The sequence below is a fragment of the Heteronotia binoei genome, chromosome 12 (genome assembly GCF_032191835.1).
Source record: "Heteronotia binoei isolate CCM8104 ecotype False Entrance Well chromosome 12, APGP_CSIRO_Hbin_v1, whole genome shotgun sequence".
Taxonomy (NCBI): domain Eukaryota; kingdom Metazoa; phylum Chordata; class Lepidosauria; order Squamata; family Gekkonidae; genus Heteronotia; species Heteronotia binoei.
In genome coordinates this window covers 32,761,267-32,777,985 of record NC_083234.1, presented here as the reverse complement: position 1 = coordinate 32,777,985, position 16,719 = coordinate 32,761,267, and the positions used below count along the sequence as shown (strand labels likewise).

General features: G+C 40.8%; 1 protein-coding gene across 2 annotated transcripts in view; it reads right to left on the bottom strand.

Moving 5' to 3' along the window:
* The window catches only part of UNC5D (unc-5 netrin receptor D), a 558,897-nt gene that overhangs the window by 86,829 nt on the left and 455,349 nt on the right, over positions 1-16,719 (bottom strand). For both annotated transcript variants that reach the window (XM_060251212.1, XM_060251213.1), the window contains one exon: positions 4,082-4,166. In XM_060251212.1, coding sequence (XP_060107195.1) covers positions 4,082-4,166 — 85 coding nt within the window. The remainder of the gene's footprint in view (positions 1-4,081; positions 4,167-16,719) is intronic.

Genomic DNA, 16,719 nt, shown 5'->3' with positions numbered 1-16,719 from the left:
AAGGAGCATTTCAGTACACATTGTACACATGCTTTTCTCTTTTTCCTCCCTTCCATCCACTTGATTGTTTGTTCAAACACATATACTGTCAGCGAGTCAAAATTGAACCAGTTGACATAAGACAAAGATTTGATCGGAAATCTCTGTATATTTTTTGCCAGTGGTGTTTACTAGGACATCCTGAATTGAAGGATGCATCTGTCACACTGATATGTGCTGTTGTTTTTTTAAAATCTCATCCTTCTTTCAAAGAACTCAAGAAGGTGCATGTGCTTCCACCACCATCACTCTCCGTAATGCCCTCGCTATAACCCCATGAAGTAGATTAGGCTGACAGTGAGCAACTAGTTCAAGATCACCCAATGGGTTTCATGAAACCTGTATAATGGTCAAGAAGCAACTGTCAGAACAGGATATGGAACAACTGATTGGTTTAGAATAAGAAAAGGAGTTAAGACAAGGATGCATGTTCAATTTATGTGCAGAGTACATCATGTGGAATGCCAGCCAGGATGAAGCACAAGCCGGAATTAAAATTGCCAGGGGGAAAAATCAACAGCTTCAGATATTCAGATGACACCACCCTAATGGCTGAAAGTGAAGAGGACCTAAAGAACCTCTTGAGGAGAGTGCAAAAATAAACTTGAAACTCAACATTTTTTTAAAAAAACTAATATCATGGCATCTGTCCCCAACATAAAAAAACCTAAGATCATAGTATCCGGCCCTATCACTCCTTGGCAAATAGAAGGGGAAGACATGGAAGTAAGTTTTTTATTTGTTAAAGTCTTCATGACGTGATTTTTTTAACCATCCTTTTCATACAGCAAACACAAACTAATTAAGGTGAGATTTTGAGTTCATCATTCTACATTTTTCCGGAACAGCGTTAAATGTCAGAATGAGATCTACAGTTTTATAAGTGGGCCAGTTCTTTTTCAGGCACATTTCTGTGGCATCGACACAGAAGAAATCACAGTAAGAATGTATAAAGTAAGAATGTAGGAATGTACTTTTGTTGGCCATTAAAAAAAAAAAGTTCAATGCTAAACCTAGAAACCAGAGGTAAATGGCCTGATCTGACAGTTCCAGAAAATACCATGTTGCACTTATGAACAGCCTTATGAACAGATATACCTAGCAAAAGTTATTGGTCTGACAAAACTGAATTTCAAAAGCCTTCTGGTTTTGTATATATAGATCAATTCCAAATTTGTAAAGATGATGATGATGCATATGCATGTTAAGTGCAAATGGAATTGGGCATTATGATACAGAAGGGGATTGAAACACAAGCTTTTCCTTGTCTATTTGCCCCTCCCCCATTTAACCAAGGCATTAGGTCAGAGAAGGCCGCTTTTTGCCCATACCCTAGCAACCTGGCTGGTCCATCATCTGAGTAGGTCAGTTCCTCAGCTATTGTAGCTGCCTGTTCTTTAATGCAGGAACCAGGAGGGAGTCTCTGTGGGTGACACTGTGATTAGTAAAGCAATTGCCTTGTTATTACAGAAGCAGGTGAAATCTTTCTGTGTTGCATCTTGCAATGTCTTTAGCCATTACCAGTTGATCCTTCAACCAGCTAGCATGGGTGCAAGCAGCCATATAGATGCAGCCATTTTAACAATGAGACTGGGCTATTAATCCAGGTGAAGTTAAATGGACTGTCTGGAAGTTTGTTTTTTTTAAAGGCTGTATATTCTTTACACAATGGCAAAGAAAAGTATATTCTTTTGTATTAAGAGTCTCAGTTCTTTGAAAAGGAATTAATGTGTGGCATCCTAACAAAAGTTTTCTTATGTTTGAATTTTTTGTTTCTACTTCTCAGAAAGCAAATCTTCCTATGACAATTCTTTTGGCGAGGCTCACTCTGCCCACTTTAGCTCACAGAAGTAAAACAGCAGGCAAACTATGAGCTCCTTCTATTTAATTAACCCATTTTAATTCGCTTCTACAGAGCTCTTGCAGATGAAACAGCTGGGTTCATACTTTTTTTTTGCTTCATTCCCTTCACATATCTTAATCTTTCATTGAAAATGATCAAAAAGCACCAGCAGCAGATGGAGATGCAATATGAAAGGTCTCACAAAGGAACCGAGCTATCAGAGGGGAGGGGTGAGGCAGAAAAGGGTTTCAGATTAAGGTTTGGAAAAAATATCTCCAGCCATAAAAATCCACTGACAACTCTGCATTTCCCTTGGTTTTCTTAAAAGAAATATGCCAATGATTACTAGTTTTCTGAACTATTGGATCTAAATATTTATTTTATGGCAATGGCTTTCAAGCGGTTTTAAGAGAAACAGCAGCAACATTACTGAACCACGTAGCCAAGCACCTGTAGAAGACACAGATATGGAAGAACAGCTTCAAATGTATTTGGTTTTTTAAAAGCATTTGCTTTTCCATCCTCCTTAGCATAGAATATTCTTCCCTCCTTAACATAGAATATTCTTCCCTGAAATTTGCAACAACCCAGTGGAACAAAGCCTCAAAAACCAGTCAGGGATACAGTTTTCCCAGGGTCATAGAATCATAGAGTTGGAAGGGGCCTCCAGGGTCATATATGAACATATGAAGCTGCCTTATACTGAATCAGACACTTGGTCCATCAAAGTCAGTATTGTCTTCTCAGACTGGCAGCGGCTCTCCAGGGTCTCAAGCTGAGGTTTTTCACACCTATTTGCCTGGACCCTTTTTTTGGAGATGCCAGGGATTGAACCTGGGACCTTCTGTTTACCAAGCAGATGCTCTACCGCTGAGCCACCATCCCAGTTATCTAGTCCAACCCCCTGCACAATGCAGGAAACCCACAAAAACCTCCCCCTAAATTCCTGTTTCTTTGGTGGTGGTGGTGATGGTTCTGTTCCATACAAGTTTTGCTCCCTCTAATGGCAGCAAATTCAATATTATACTGATTTATGTTCAGCATATCTCCCTGAAGATTTAGACTGCATGTTTTTATGCCAGGTAAACCCATATTCCTTTAGACCTAAATTTCAATTACAATGGTTCAGGGTTATGTAGGATGGAGAGAGGGAATTTAATTTTTCCATCCCTGTTTTCCTATCAAAATCACTCCTTTCCCCATACTTATATTGAAGTGGGGGGAAATATCTGGTATCTGTCTTGTTTTTCTTCTTTGGGTAGAGGCCATCACTATGATACTATGCAGACTGGGAGGATTAAACCTTCCTTCCTTCCTTCCTTAGTCCTAACTTTATATAGGGGTCCCACATCCCTGAAATTTAGCTTAAAAGGACTCTTGCTGATCTATGATCTCCTGTCTTTGTTTAGTCCTCAACATTCAAGTGATACATTATTTTACAGACAAAGAACACCACATCCATGAGTACAAGCTTAACTTGTACAGTTATATGAGAAAGAAACTATCTATCAAACATCTCTACATCATTCACAAATCCTTAGAATGTTTTCCCTTTATTGCATCTTCATCTCTCAAATCAGAAGAAAGGGAATGGGGGATGTTTCTGATTTCACAGATTTCAACTGGAAATGGGAAGTGTATAGCTCATTCAGTAACTACCTTATCTCTTGGCCCAGTCAAGACAGGTGCTAGCAAGCAGTGGAGAAGAGCTCACATCTCTTCTTAAATAATAGTGGCACACATCTCAGCTCACACACTGCTTCTGGCAGTGCTGGAACAGTACACCAGCCAAGAGAGTTTCTTGATTCACTCATTTTGGCTACCTTATTCTTGGCATAATGAGGGTGAGGTCAATCTGGCAAGTGGCAAAGACTCACAGATGGGGTCACATTGGCTCGAGGATTATACGTTTGGCAGGTCTGCTTTGAACTAAGCAAAAGCTTTCCAAATCTAGTGCGATGCATTGATGGACCCCATCCAAACCCACAAAGCAACTTTTGATAAAATGCTTTCATGCTTTCCAGGTGGAATTATTCCAGAAGGAATTATGCCTCTGGGAATCTGGTTTCATTTTGTTACCAGTTGGAATATATATATCTGCTTTGGTGGCTCTTCTTTTAATTACTCACCCCCTCCCAATTCCTAAACATACTGTTGAAATTTATAGGTTTAGGTGTGGAGATTCTGTACGTGTCTTACCTGGGCTGGCCTTGGTTGATAGAAAGGTACATCTCCCAAGACGTTTCTTCAGGGATAGCCCCATGTGGAATCAGCAAGCTAACTCCTATAACGGAACACAAACAGGGGTTATTGGGAGATAATCCAGGTCCATGTTGAAGTAGGATGAATCAAAACCGTAGGGAAATGTAAGGCTACAGGATCATAGTGACTTCTTTGTGAGAGGAATGCAATCTCATTATGGATTATGTGAGAGGAATGGAATCTCTGCCACATAGTAGCCAGTATATTTTATTGGTTAGAGTGCCAGACTAGGACCCAGAAGTCCTAAATTTGAATCCCCACTCTGCCATGGAATTTTGCTGGGTGACCTTGGGCCAGGCATTCTCTCTTAGCCCAATCTACCTCACAGGATTGTTGTGAGGATAAAGTGGAAGAAGGGAGAACAATGAAAGCTGCTTTGGTCCCCATTAAAGAGAAAGATTAAGTATAAATGAGTAGCAGTAATAAAATTTTTTAAAAACCACTTGGATTCAGGTGCATAATCTCATGATTTTTGGATTAGGCCATATCACAACATTTTAGCTAATATTGCGCAAGCAACTGATATAACACAAGAGGGACATTGCTTCTTAGCCTACTGGAATTGGGAATTGTGTTAACCTGAAAGAGCAAATTTCATTGCTATACTGGGGAAATTCAAAAGGAAGAATGAAAATGTTTCAAAAGTTTCTTTTTTGCCCTGGAATTTAGAGTATCATGTAAAATTTGCTGTAAACTAGGTGGCTCAGACTATTCTGATCTCATCAGATCTCAGAAGGTAAACTGGGTTGTTTAAGTACTTGGATAGGAGACCATCAAGAAATTCTGGGTGCCATAAATTGGCTGCAATCTGATGGTACTTTACAGACATGCATGCAAAATTTGTGTATTGTTGAGAGTATATAATGAAGGAATTTGAGTTTCCTGCCAGAACCTTCTTTCCAGTTCACCTTGCATGTGTGTGTGCACATACACTCACTAAGGAAACAAAAGCTGGTTAATCTTCAAATAAGCCTCAAGACCAGGGGTGTCAAACTCATTTGTTATGAGGGTGAATCTGACATAAATGAGACCTTGTCGGGCCAAGTCATGTCGGGCCGGGTGTGTTCCCATTTAAGATTAGGTAGCACAGATGTAAACTTTACAAAGGACACAGACAAACACAATTAAAGATTTTTTTAAAAGAAAAATAATAAAACAAAAGGAAGCGCTGGCTCTTTCCTTCCTTCTCCAGGGGAGGAGCCTCAGCCAGTGGAAGGAAGAGAGGCTTGGCTCAGTAGCTCTGCTGTGCAACTGAGAGAGCTTGGCAAAGCAAACTCTGCCTCCCCCCCCCTTCCTCCCCAAGGGAAGAGCCTCAGCCAATGAGGCTCAGAAATAGAGGTTTTCCTCTCTAGCTCCTGTATAATTGAGCAAGCCTGGCAAAACAGGTTGTGATGCAGAAGGAAGCAAGAGAGAGGAAGAAAGAAGCAGATGACAGCCAGTTGCTTGGGGGCCTGATAGTAGCCCTCCAGGGACCTGATCTGGCCCCCAGGCCACATGTTTAACACCCCTGATAAAATAATTTGATGCTGATGATTTGTGTTAAGATCCTAAGGAATGATAGTTAACTGCAAAATGAAACTATGGTTTGGGGGATATGGGTTATGTATATCCGTGTAAAAGGGGTGAAACTTTTCTAGTTACTCTGATAGTAAACATCCCTTTCCACTACTTTAATCCCAACTTTAATCCCCACTTTTTTTATGCTTGATTCTCCCCCACCCCCGGGCTTAAAGCAGCTTGGCAGAGGGCATTTCTATCTTGGATAGAAGAAGGCACAAGGAAGAACTGCTCCCATCTCCCAAATCAGACCCTTTTGTAGCTGCTTTTTGCAGCTAAATTATGTATCTGGGGATCCACCCACTGATCCCAAGCATCACCTCTTCTTTGGCCCTGGACCACCCTCTGGATAAGTTCAGTGGTGCTCAATCAATCCCCTTACAAATCTTAAGAGAAAAACACAAAGGCCTCTCCTCCCACACTTTAGATATGCTAGACCACAGGTGACTCTTTTTAGGGGTGCCAACCCGCAATTTCTGTACACTCAATGACAATTACAAACTGTTAAACATTCTGGTGTATTCGATATGCCTCCTAATGGTATAGAGCTTTTGTTTTGCTTTTGAAAGCCTCTTGCCCTTTAAAACAGGATGGCTGACCTCTTGTTAGTAATGCTGCTCCAGCTATTATGAGGTATTAAAGAAGGTACTAAACAAGACGTGCTCTTAAGAAATGCACTTTTGCTGCAGTTTAATCTTGAATAAATTCAAGAGCAAGGCTCCGCACCTTGCTGAGAGGTCTCGCCATCCCCTGACTTCTCTTTGCCTCAGCCTTCCTAAATGGTCTTTCTATTCTGCGTAGCTGGAACAACCAGATTCACAATATTGCAAAGGTCAGTCTCACTTTAAGATGTCACTTGACACAGAATTCCATTGAGCTGCATGTAGAATTCTCAGTACAAAAATTGCTGATTGTTTCTCTCTCCTCTGCATTTCTTGGTGATGGATCCATCAGATGGAAACCCCAAGAGCTTTTGGGGGATGGAGCATGTTGACATCATGCGTTGGGATACCAGTTCCAGGTAAGTAACTGGAAGTGATGTCATGGTGTCACTGCTATTTTGCTCCTGCCGCTCCACTGAGCAAAAGGGGAGCCTGGAACCTGGGGGCAGATGCCCTGCCATAGTGAGAGGCTTGGCATACCTTTCTCTTCCCCCTACCATTGATGCTATTAAATCAATCACAGCTCATTGGAGGGAGACCTTAATTCTCAGTCAACAAAAGCAATATTCATAACAGCCCAGCAGAACACAAATGTTCCGTCCCAAATAAGGCCAATTGAGTCATCAAGGGGAAGCTGTTTCCTAACTCAAAGATATAATGCACACTCCACCCCAGAGGAACTGCCCATATCATGCCCCCTTAAGAAGAGCCCCCAACCTATGAGAAATATGATGCTAAGGACTAAAGATCTACTCCTGTTCAGTCAGGCATTTATACTGGTGTCTAGTGACTGCCAGTTACAAAGAGCTTCATGACAGGGCTGGCTGCAGGGTTTTTATAGATCTTTTTGCACAGAATATCCTTGGGCCTCGTCATTGCTGCTCCCTTCTGAACCTTAAGACATGATGAAACTAGCAAAACCCTGCCCCCATTCCCACAGCAGCTACAACTACATGGCAGAGTACAATATGTGACCTTCTGGCACTTCTTTCACCTGTTGTGGAAGATGGTTCTACAAGGGAAAAAGAAGAGCTGCTGGAAGGGTCTTTGGGCTAAATGCAAGGAGCTTCTGAAGGTTAAAGGCAGAGCTTGATTCTCTTATACTCTGCTTCCTTCACTGCTTCCAGGCATTTCTCCCATTTGGAAATGGCAGCTCAACCCTGCATTAAGCACTAACAGACTTGGCTCACAGCCTGCTTGCCAGTCATGAGCAGAGAGGCCAGCTGTTTGGGTAACTGTTTGGATGTGTCCTTATAAACTGTGTTGTGACTGTTTGCATGATTATTCTGCTTTCTCATGTGGTGCTTTTTCAAAGAAGATACCTGCAGCTGCATCCAATTTTTAAAGTCATGTAATTAAGAGAAAAGAAAAAACCGTTTGAGATTTTTTAGGTGAGACTTACTACTAGTGTCACTGTGTGCCTTCAATGGCTGCCCATGAATACAGCTATTTTTTCAACCTTTTTTTGTCATAGGGATGTTCCATGCCTTGCTTTTGGACTTCTGAGGATATCTGGTTTTCCACTGTGGGAAAACAGGGTGCAGTACTAGATAGAGTGAAGGCCTGATTCAGCATGGCTACCTTTATTGTCTTATGACAACTGATGTTCACCTCCTTCCACAATTCCATGGCTGGGAAACCAGAAGAAGCAAATAACTCTCCCTGCTGGTCTGAACATAAGCCAGATGTGGATAAGTTTTCACTCTATTAATCCTTATAACTACTTGGTTTCTATAGAAGACCACATTTCTAAAGCAAAATGAACAATTCAAGAGCAATTATTTATCTATTGAATTTGTTGATTTTTAAAATTATCTGTATGCATAGGCCACCATGAGCCAAGAGGGAAGGAGGGGTCTAAATGTTTGTTTGTTTTTTAATTTTTAATATGGGTTATTGGGCAAATTAATATGCCCCAAAGTCAAGCAACTGCACCCTAAATAGGGTTGCCAGGTCTGACTTAGGAAATAATTGAGGATTTTAGGGGTGGAGCAAGGTTGTAGCCAAAGTTTCCTCTAAGCTGCAGAGTCTTGTGAGCAAAAATTCTACTTTGTGAGCTGTTGGCATTACAGTTGTGAACTACTGGCATTAAAGTTGTGAGCTACTGCATAAATTAGTGTGCTCTGGGGTCATCCTTCCTGTTAAGACAAAAATGTGTGAGCTGGAAGCTAAAAATCTGTGAGCTAGCTCACGCTAGCTCAGCTTAGAGGGAACACTGGTTGTAGCAAGCATGACTGAACTCAGAAGGAAGTTCTGGCCATCACATTGAAAGGGACCACTCTCCTTTTAAATGCCTTCCCTTTATTGGAAATAACGGATAGGGACACCTTCTTTTGGGGCTCATAGAACTGGACCCCATGGTACAATCATTTTGAAGGCTGAAGGGTTCTCTGAGGAAAGGCTCTAGATTCTACACTAAAAATCTGGTGTCTCTATCTCAAAAGCAGCCTCCTCATAGCCCCAGATACTCATGAAGCAATTCTCCATTATACTGTATGGAGACTAGTCTCCATAGGATATGATGGACTGCCCAACATAAGAACATAAGAGAAGCCATGTTGGATCAGGCCAATGGCCCATCCAGTCCAACACTCTGTATCACACAGTGGCCAAATATTTTTTTATATATATATAATAAATATATAACATGTATATATGTATATATATATATATATATATATATATATATATATACACACACACACACACACACACACACACACACTGTGGCTAATAGCCACTGATGGACCTCTGTTCCATATTTTTATCTAACCCCCTCTTTAAGCTGGCTATGCTTGTAGCTGCCACCATCTCCTGTGGCAGTGAATTCCACATGTTAATCACCCTCCAAACCAGGGGATCCCCTGTCCCCAACTGGTGATTGGCAACCCTAAAACATATCGTAATGTATTTTAGCTCCATTCCTATCTCCTCAAAAAATTTCTTCTTTTGCAATACCAATATCAGCTCTATTTTATTACCTTGGGAATCAGTAAGTGAAACTGATCAGCAGAGGATTCAAACAACCATCACCACCACCATCACCAACACCAACAAAACATACTTCTGTATTATTACGCATAAGGAATAGAAAGAATTTGTCACCATAAGATGTGTCAATGCCCAATAGTTTAGATGATTTTTAAAAAGGGATTAGACAAATCCATGGTGGATAAATGTCTACCAGGAGCTATTAGCTATGATGACTAAAAGGAATCTTTATGGTCCACAGCAGTATGTCTCTGAATACCATTAGCTGAGACGAAGTAAGGGAACAATATTGGGGGGGGGGGGGGAATCAACATAATTCCCTCTCACAAGGCTTTCTGGCCAGTTACCAGAAAAGCCTAAAAACCCCATTCTGCCTTTCCCTTCATTGTCATTTTTCAGTTTATGTACACTTTTTGTGAATGCACAAAAATGATTCCTAAGATTCTCTGAAGGACAGTGAGAGTGGAGCGCATGAGAATGTGTATATAGAGTGTACACAGTGTGTGCATGAAGTAGTCACAGTGGCTGTTACGTTTTATGTGCTTATTTGCTCAACAACAGACTGCAAACTTTGTGTGCATGCATGTATGCGTGTGAGCGTTTGTGTGAGATGTAAATTTAGGCCACACTTTTCATTTTTTTTTCTCCCCAGTTTTCAAGCCCAAAGTGGCTGACAACATTGTTCTCCCTTTTGGGTCCCCATGAAGGAGAAAAGCAGGACTTTTTTTTTAAAGAAATAATATCCTTTTTTTTTTTTAAAGAAATAATATCCTTATTCTATCCTCATAACAACCCTCTGAGGTAGGCTAGGCTAAGCAAAAGAGATACTGGCTGGCTGGAAGTCACCCAATGAGTTTCCACAGCAGAATGCAGATTTTAATTTGGGTCTCCGGAAATCTTAGCCCAACACTCTACTTACCACCGCATGCGGCTCTCACAAATAAAGACAAATGGAAAAATGACAATGAAGTGTGAGGTTTTCCGCCTTCATTCTGCATTTTAGTGTAGAGATGGCATCCTCTTAATTTCATTACTGATGCAGCAAGACCAAAGTGGCTGTCACTCCTGCACTGTTCCCGCAGTTCAGGGCTCATTAGAAAACAAGTTGTTCGTGCTTTGAATTTATGACCCTGTTGGTGACATGTTGGTCACCATTAGTCTCTTTTACTTCCATGAAGAATAAGTCCATTAAGAGGCTCACTTTCAGCCTGTGAAACAATGACACCGGTGATTGAGCTAATCTTAATATCAATAATAGGAGGAGACAACCCCTCATTATATTAGCGAGGAGGTGTTTTTATGTGATTAATAAACATTCAGGATTTGTTGCTGGAAGAACACACTGTGATGGTTGAAAGGAACCACAGGACAATCATCGTCTCTTCACTGGGTAAGGTTGAGAAAGGTTAAATCTCTCTAAAAGCAACAGGATGAAAGTTTAAAGAGGGGTATATCTACCTCAGCAGTTGACGTTTGTTAATGAAAAAAATAATCTGAGGTACACAAGGAATCAGTAATAAAGTGATTTAGACATCCTGGTGATGGTGGAAAGTGCTGTCAAGTTTGCAACCAACTTATGAGGACCCCATAGGGTTTTCAGTGCACCAGGTGAACAGAGGTAGTTTGCCATTGCCTGCCTCTGCATATCAACCCTGGAGTCAGTTGGTGGTTTCCCTTCCAAGTACTAACTAGGGCTGACCCCGCTTAGCTTTTGAGATCAGGGTTGCCTGGAACACCCTACCTCCCCCTTTATACCCCAAGTTTTGTCTCCAGAGCTGTGATCACATACACTAAAAAATGCACTTTCAATCCAATTTCAATGCACTTTTCAACTGGATTTTTCCAATTCACACAGTAAAATCCAGTAAAATCTTATGCTGCAGTCACATACGTGAAATAATGCACTTTCAATCCACTTTCAATGCACTTCCAAAGACCTAATTATAACCTAATTAATACCTAATTATAACCATATAACCTAATTTCTTCATTTTGCAATGTCTCATACTTCCTGGATCATATTCCACCCTCAAACCAGTTTTTTTCCCATTTTAGTTAATTTACAAAGATCCAATTTTCTGCGCCTGTGTTCAGTCCCTCAAGTATGTAGAAAACCCTACCTTGACTGTGGGCAGTTTTTGCTACAGAACACTTTAACATTAAAAAACAAAATGCCTGTTAGACTACCATGTTATCCACATTTAGAGAGAACAGATTTTAAAGCTCTAGTTTATTTTTTCAACATTGGGGTGGAATTTACTTAGCAGAGGCTTTACATTACAGCATAATGCTGAGATCAACCGTTCTAGGACTGATCTTCTGCTGCGATTGCTTCACTCATCTGAGCAAAGCCTTCTGAAGGTTGTCACTCTGCAAATGGGTCTACTGGTACACATGCTTTCTCTGCGTTGTTTCTGGTTTTTGTGGTCCTAGTCTTTTTGCATTGTTCACTGTACGTTTCATGATATTTGATTGCATTGTCTTACAGTGTGCAATCCACCTTGAGTCTCAGCAAGGCTGATGTGCTATAATTAAAGCAAATAAGTAAGTAAATAAATAAAAGAGCAATTTTCCCTACAAGAAAGAACATGGAAGTTGGAAACTTGTCTCGGAACGTGACAAGCAATTCATTTTTTTTTTCTGCTCCAGTAAAATTTGAGTTTCTGCAGAGTGATGTGTAAACTCCCTGTTTATAAATTCAGTCCCCTCCAAAAAAAAACTGGCATTCAGATGTGAGACATGGATAACTGTGGAAGAGTGAGCCTTTGATGATAGTCACATTCCTACTGTATGGGAAAGAGCTGTGGCATGCACAAAGGCACTGTCTGTAATTTACAAGAAGGAATTCATAATTATTGAACATTTTACTTTTACTCTGAGAATCCAGTCCCTTGTATTCTTCTCTGTGCAAGTGAACTACACTTCATTGCACATGCTGTTTTGGCTCACAAGGAAAAGCAAGAGTTAGAAACAACGACTGAGTGGTATTGAAAACAGCGCCACCAAAAGAGAAGCTCAGTTTTTTAAAAGCAAAGCAAATCCCTAACAGTCAGATGCTCCAGGGCTAAGTTCCCTTTATTGACATGCTGCTCAAGCCATGGGACTTTAAGAATGAGAGAAAGAAACACCTGCTACCCCAACCACCTTTTATTTTGTGCGACAACAGAGCAGTACAGTTGGAGATTAATATTATTTTGCATATTAAAAATGCATCTGAGAATCATCACTTTCTTAAAACCTTCAGACTGCTCTTTGATCACAGAAAGCTGTTAGGATTAAAGTCTTATTCAAGACGATACCATCATCCTGCTGCTTCTGGGACTCTCCACCAAGTATTTTAAATCCCCCCCTGTCATTATGTTAATTTAGTGCAGACCTTACCTGTTCCCTACAGTGTCATCCTAAGCAAAGTTATATCCCTCTAAGGCCACTGATTGTGGTAGGATGGGACCATATGTGAGCTTCACTACTAACTAGGGACTTGAACCCTGGTCTTAATATGCTAATCACTGCTTCATAGTGCCTTTTTTATTATATCGTTCCAGGTGGGTAGCTATGTTGGTCTGCAGTAGAAGAGCAAGATTCGAGTCCAGTAGCACCTTAAGGAGTCAGCTTTGACTCTCAAAAGCTTATATCCTGGAAATATTGCCGGTCTTTAAGGTGCTGCTGGTCTCGAATCTTGCTTTAAAAAAACCCAAAAACAAAACCCTGTATATCAAAGCAGCCTGAATTTTTCAACAGGTATGTGTTAGAGGTGTGCATTTGGCCTATATCAAACTGAAAAAAATATCCCAAATATATCTTATCAGTATTTTCCAGATTTTTTTTCAACCAAATAGAGAGCCCAGTATTTATCTGGCTATCCAAAAGTGACTGACCCAAAAATATTCCAGATTTTTGGGACCTCTGGATTGTTGAAGTTCTGGGTGAACTCACCACTCCGAGAAGGGATTTAAAGGGACTGTGAGCCCTTTAAATGCATTCAGAGTTCACTTGTAACCTGCAAAAGGGACTGCAATCCCTTTACATGCTTCCCTCCTCCACTGAAAACAATAGAGGATGAGGGCAGTTCTTGTTGGGCAGTCTAGTTTAAACCAGGCTGTTCAGCAGAGCCCCAGCCAAGTCTATGGGGAAAACTCTCCCTGTGGGATCGGCTCCTAAAAAGGGCTGCCCAGCTGAGCCTGTGGAGTAGGTTCTTTACAACTTGGTTTAAATCGAGCTGTGAAGAGGAGTCAGCCCAGGATTGGCTGGGGTGATTAGAAGCTCTCAGCTCCTGCGGTCCTAGCTGATCCTCCCCCCCCCCCCAGGTCAATTGGACCCATAAAAATCCAGGAATCCCAAATATTGACTGAAACTGAAACACCATGCTGGTACTGGGATTTGGGAATATTGGGAAATACTGATTTTTGGGGGGTTCAATATACCTGAACCCCCCAAAATAACATTTGTTGCACACCTGTAGTTATGTGTACATGTCTTCTGAAGCCCTTTTGACAGGTATACGTTTAGGAAAACCCATTTGTGATAAAACTCAGTTAAACTGCTTCAAACTTTAGCTGAAGCAGGCTGGGTTGGGGATGCACTACTTCCCAATTTTTTTTTAAAAAAAATAATTTTTGCTTTTTGTGGGCTTCCCTTAACAAAACAAAACTTCTTTTAGGATTTAGATGTTGGTAAAAAGGACACAATCATTGTTGCATCTCTGCAATGAGACAGCAACAAGGACCACATCTTCTGTCAACTTATGGCAATTCCCATAGGGGTTTTCAAGGCAAGAGATGTTCAGAGGTGGTTTCCAGTTGCTTGCCTCTGCATAGCAACCCTGGTATTTCTTTGTGGTCTCTCATCCAAATATTAACCAAGGCTGACCTTGCTTGGCTTCTGAAATCTGATGATATTGGACTACCTCTGGCTATCCAAGTCAAAGTCACAGTGGGGGGAGAAGTTGATGATCCATGAGCAGGTCAACACTTCCATTCTTAAAAAGTTTTTTTTTAAAGTTACAAAAGTCTATAGATGCAGTGCTTGGGAAAGGAGGACAAACTTTTATTCTGCACCTTTTTCCTGATCTAACTTCACTGTCCCCAATCATTACATGGCAACTGTGATGGCTTTCCTGCGAAATCATTTCATTTCAGAGCTAGTATGTGAGCCTCAGACCTGGGAGACCAAGGTTCCAATCCCTGCTCAGTCATGATGGCTGCAGTCACCGTCTCTCAGCTGAACATGTCTCCCAGGGTTGTTGTGAGGATAAACTGGAGCATGGGATCACCATGTACACTGTCCTGAGATCCTTGGAGGAAGGGTGTGATTTTTAAAAAGTGACAGATCTCATAGGTTTAGGCTCTCAATCCCCTTACAGAGTGTTAAGAAGGCAACACTTCTGCAAAAAAAAAAAAAAAAATCCAGGAAATTACAATCCTGTCAGTCTAACATTTGCTGTGCGTAAACTGGTGCGTGTACTTCTTCAGAAGCATAATCAACTTTGGGAATTTGCTATCATTCATTGTGATTGCTTCATCGCCTAAATGTAGTCAAACCACATATCATGCCCAGCTATTCCTCATCTTATGATCACTTCTGCTACACTCGTGGCTTTCTGAATTAAGGCATTCATTTGTGACTTCCAACATCCCACTGTAAAACTCAGCATCTGTTCAAAATGTAAATATTCCACAGTGAACTATTATGTACTTAGGGGTGTAGGAAAATATTGTCACAGTATATTTTGGATTTCTCAGAAATGCTTGATGGCTATAAAAAAAAGGTGTACACAATATACAACTCTTATAAATAAAAAAAAAACCCTCTATAACCATCTGATTTTTTTTTTTTAAAGTACAGATACAGAGAACAAAGAGGAAGCCCATGTTCTGGCATTTTTAACACATTGCACTCAAACTGGCAGAGATATGCCTGGATACACAGATCCAGAACTGTCAAATGAAATCAAAGTCTTGGCTACCACAACTCCCTAAAGAAGGAACATAATTTGGTGTCAGTCTGACATAGTGCCAGTTTGGTGTTTCACTGAATACTTCAAAGGAATCAGTGCTGGTAATTGCAGGCATTGTGCTATCATGTCATTCTAGTACGTTCACTGAAGAATGTATACCTCTCTTTATCCAATGTTTATGATTTCTGAATAAAAATATTTTAAAAATCAAGCAGTCTAAAAGCATTTTTAAAAAATCTAGCTGCCCCCCCCCAAAAGTGATAATTTTGATATAGCTAAAGAAAGATATAGCTAATGTTTTTGTATACCTTGTGAAAGTCTACCAAATCATAAATGCCAGAAAGGTAATATTTCAGTCCCCCCCCCCCCCGGATGTACATCTTGATGTTGTGAGAGGGTTGGAGTGTCAGTGACGCCCAAGGCAATACCATAAGGTGTTTAGACTCTGTCAAGAGGCTAAACTCTTGAGAGTCACTCAAGGAGGAATGGTCACAGATGAAACATCATACTAAGATGCATCTTCCCCCTTCAGGGATCAACAGCCACATCAGCAGAAGAGGACAGATAATTCCAATGGTGATGGGGCAAAGGAATCCTTAAAGAATAGCTACTGGGCAGCAGCGATAGTAGAAGGTGACATTGTTGGAGGATCTATGGCAATTCAACTTTAGCTAACCCTGGTTAGTACTGCTCAAAAGCCAACTCTGATGGAGATTTTAATCTGCAAGCATCTGAAGGACAAACTGGTGATACAGGGAAGTCAGCACAGATTTGTTCCCAACAGGTCCTGCCAGATTAACCTCATTTCCTTCTTTGATTGAGCAACAAGTTGACTGCTTCATGGGAATGCTGTCAACAGTGCTCCCCATAGTGTTCTGATGGGTAAACTGGAGGAGTGTAGACTGGACAGTAGGATAGTTAGTGGATAGGGAATTGGTTGGAGAACCATACCCAAAGAGTAGTTGCCAATGGCATTTCATCTGACTGGAGGGAGTTATCCAGTGGGGTGTCACAAGGCTCAGTTCTAAGCCCAGTACTTTTCAATGTTTTTTATAAAAGATCCAAATGATGGGATGGAGGGACTACTAATCAAATTTGCAGATGACACCAAACCGGGAGAAATAGCAAATACACACTGGAAGATAGAGATAGCACTCAGAGAAATCTTGATCACAGTGGAAAAGTGTGCTGATATGACTATGATGCAATATAATGTGGGTAAGTGCAGAGTTCTACATCTGGGTAACAAAAATGAGAAGTATGCAAACTGATTGCTTTGGGGCAGCAGTGTGTGGACAAGATCTTGCGGTATGGGTGGACTGTAAACTGAATATGAGCAGTAAGTGTGATGCAGCCTCAAAAAAAGACTAATACAGACTTCAAGTGTGTTAACAGAGACATAACATCCA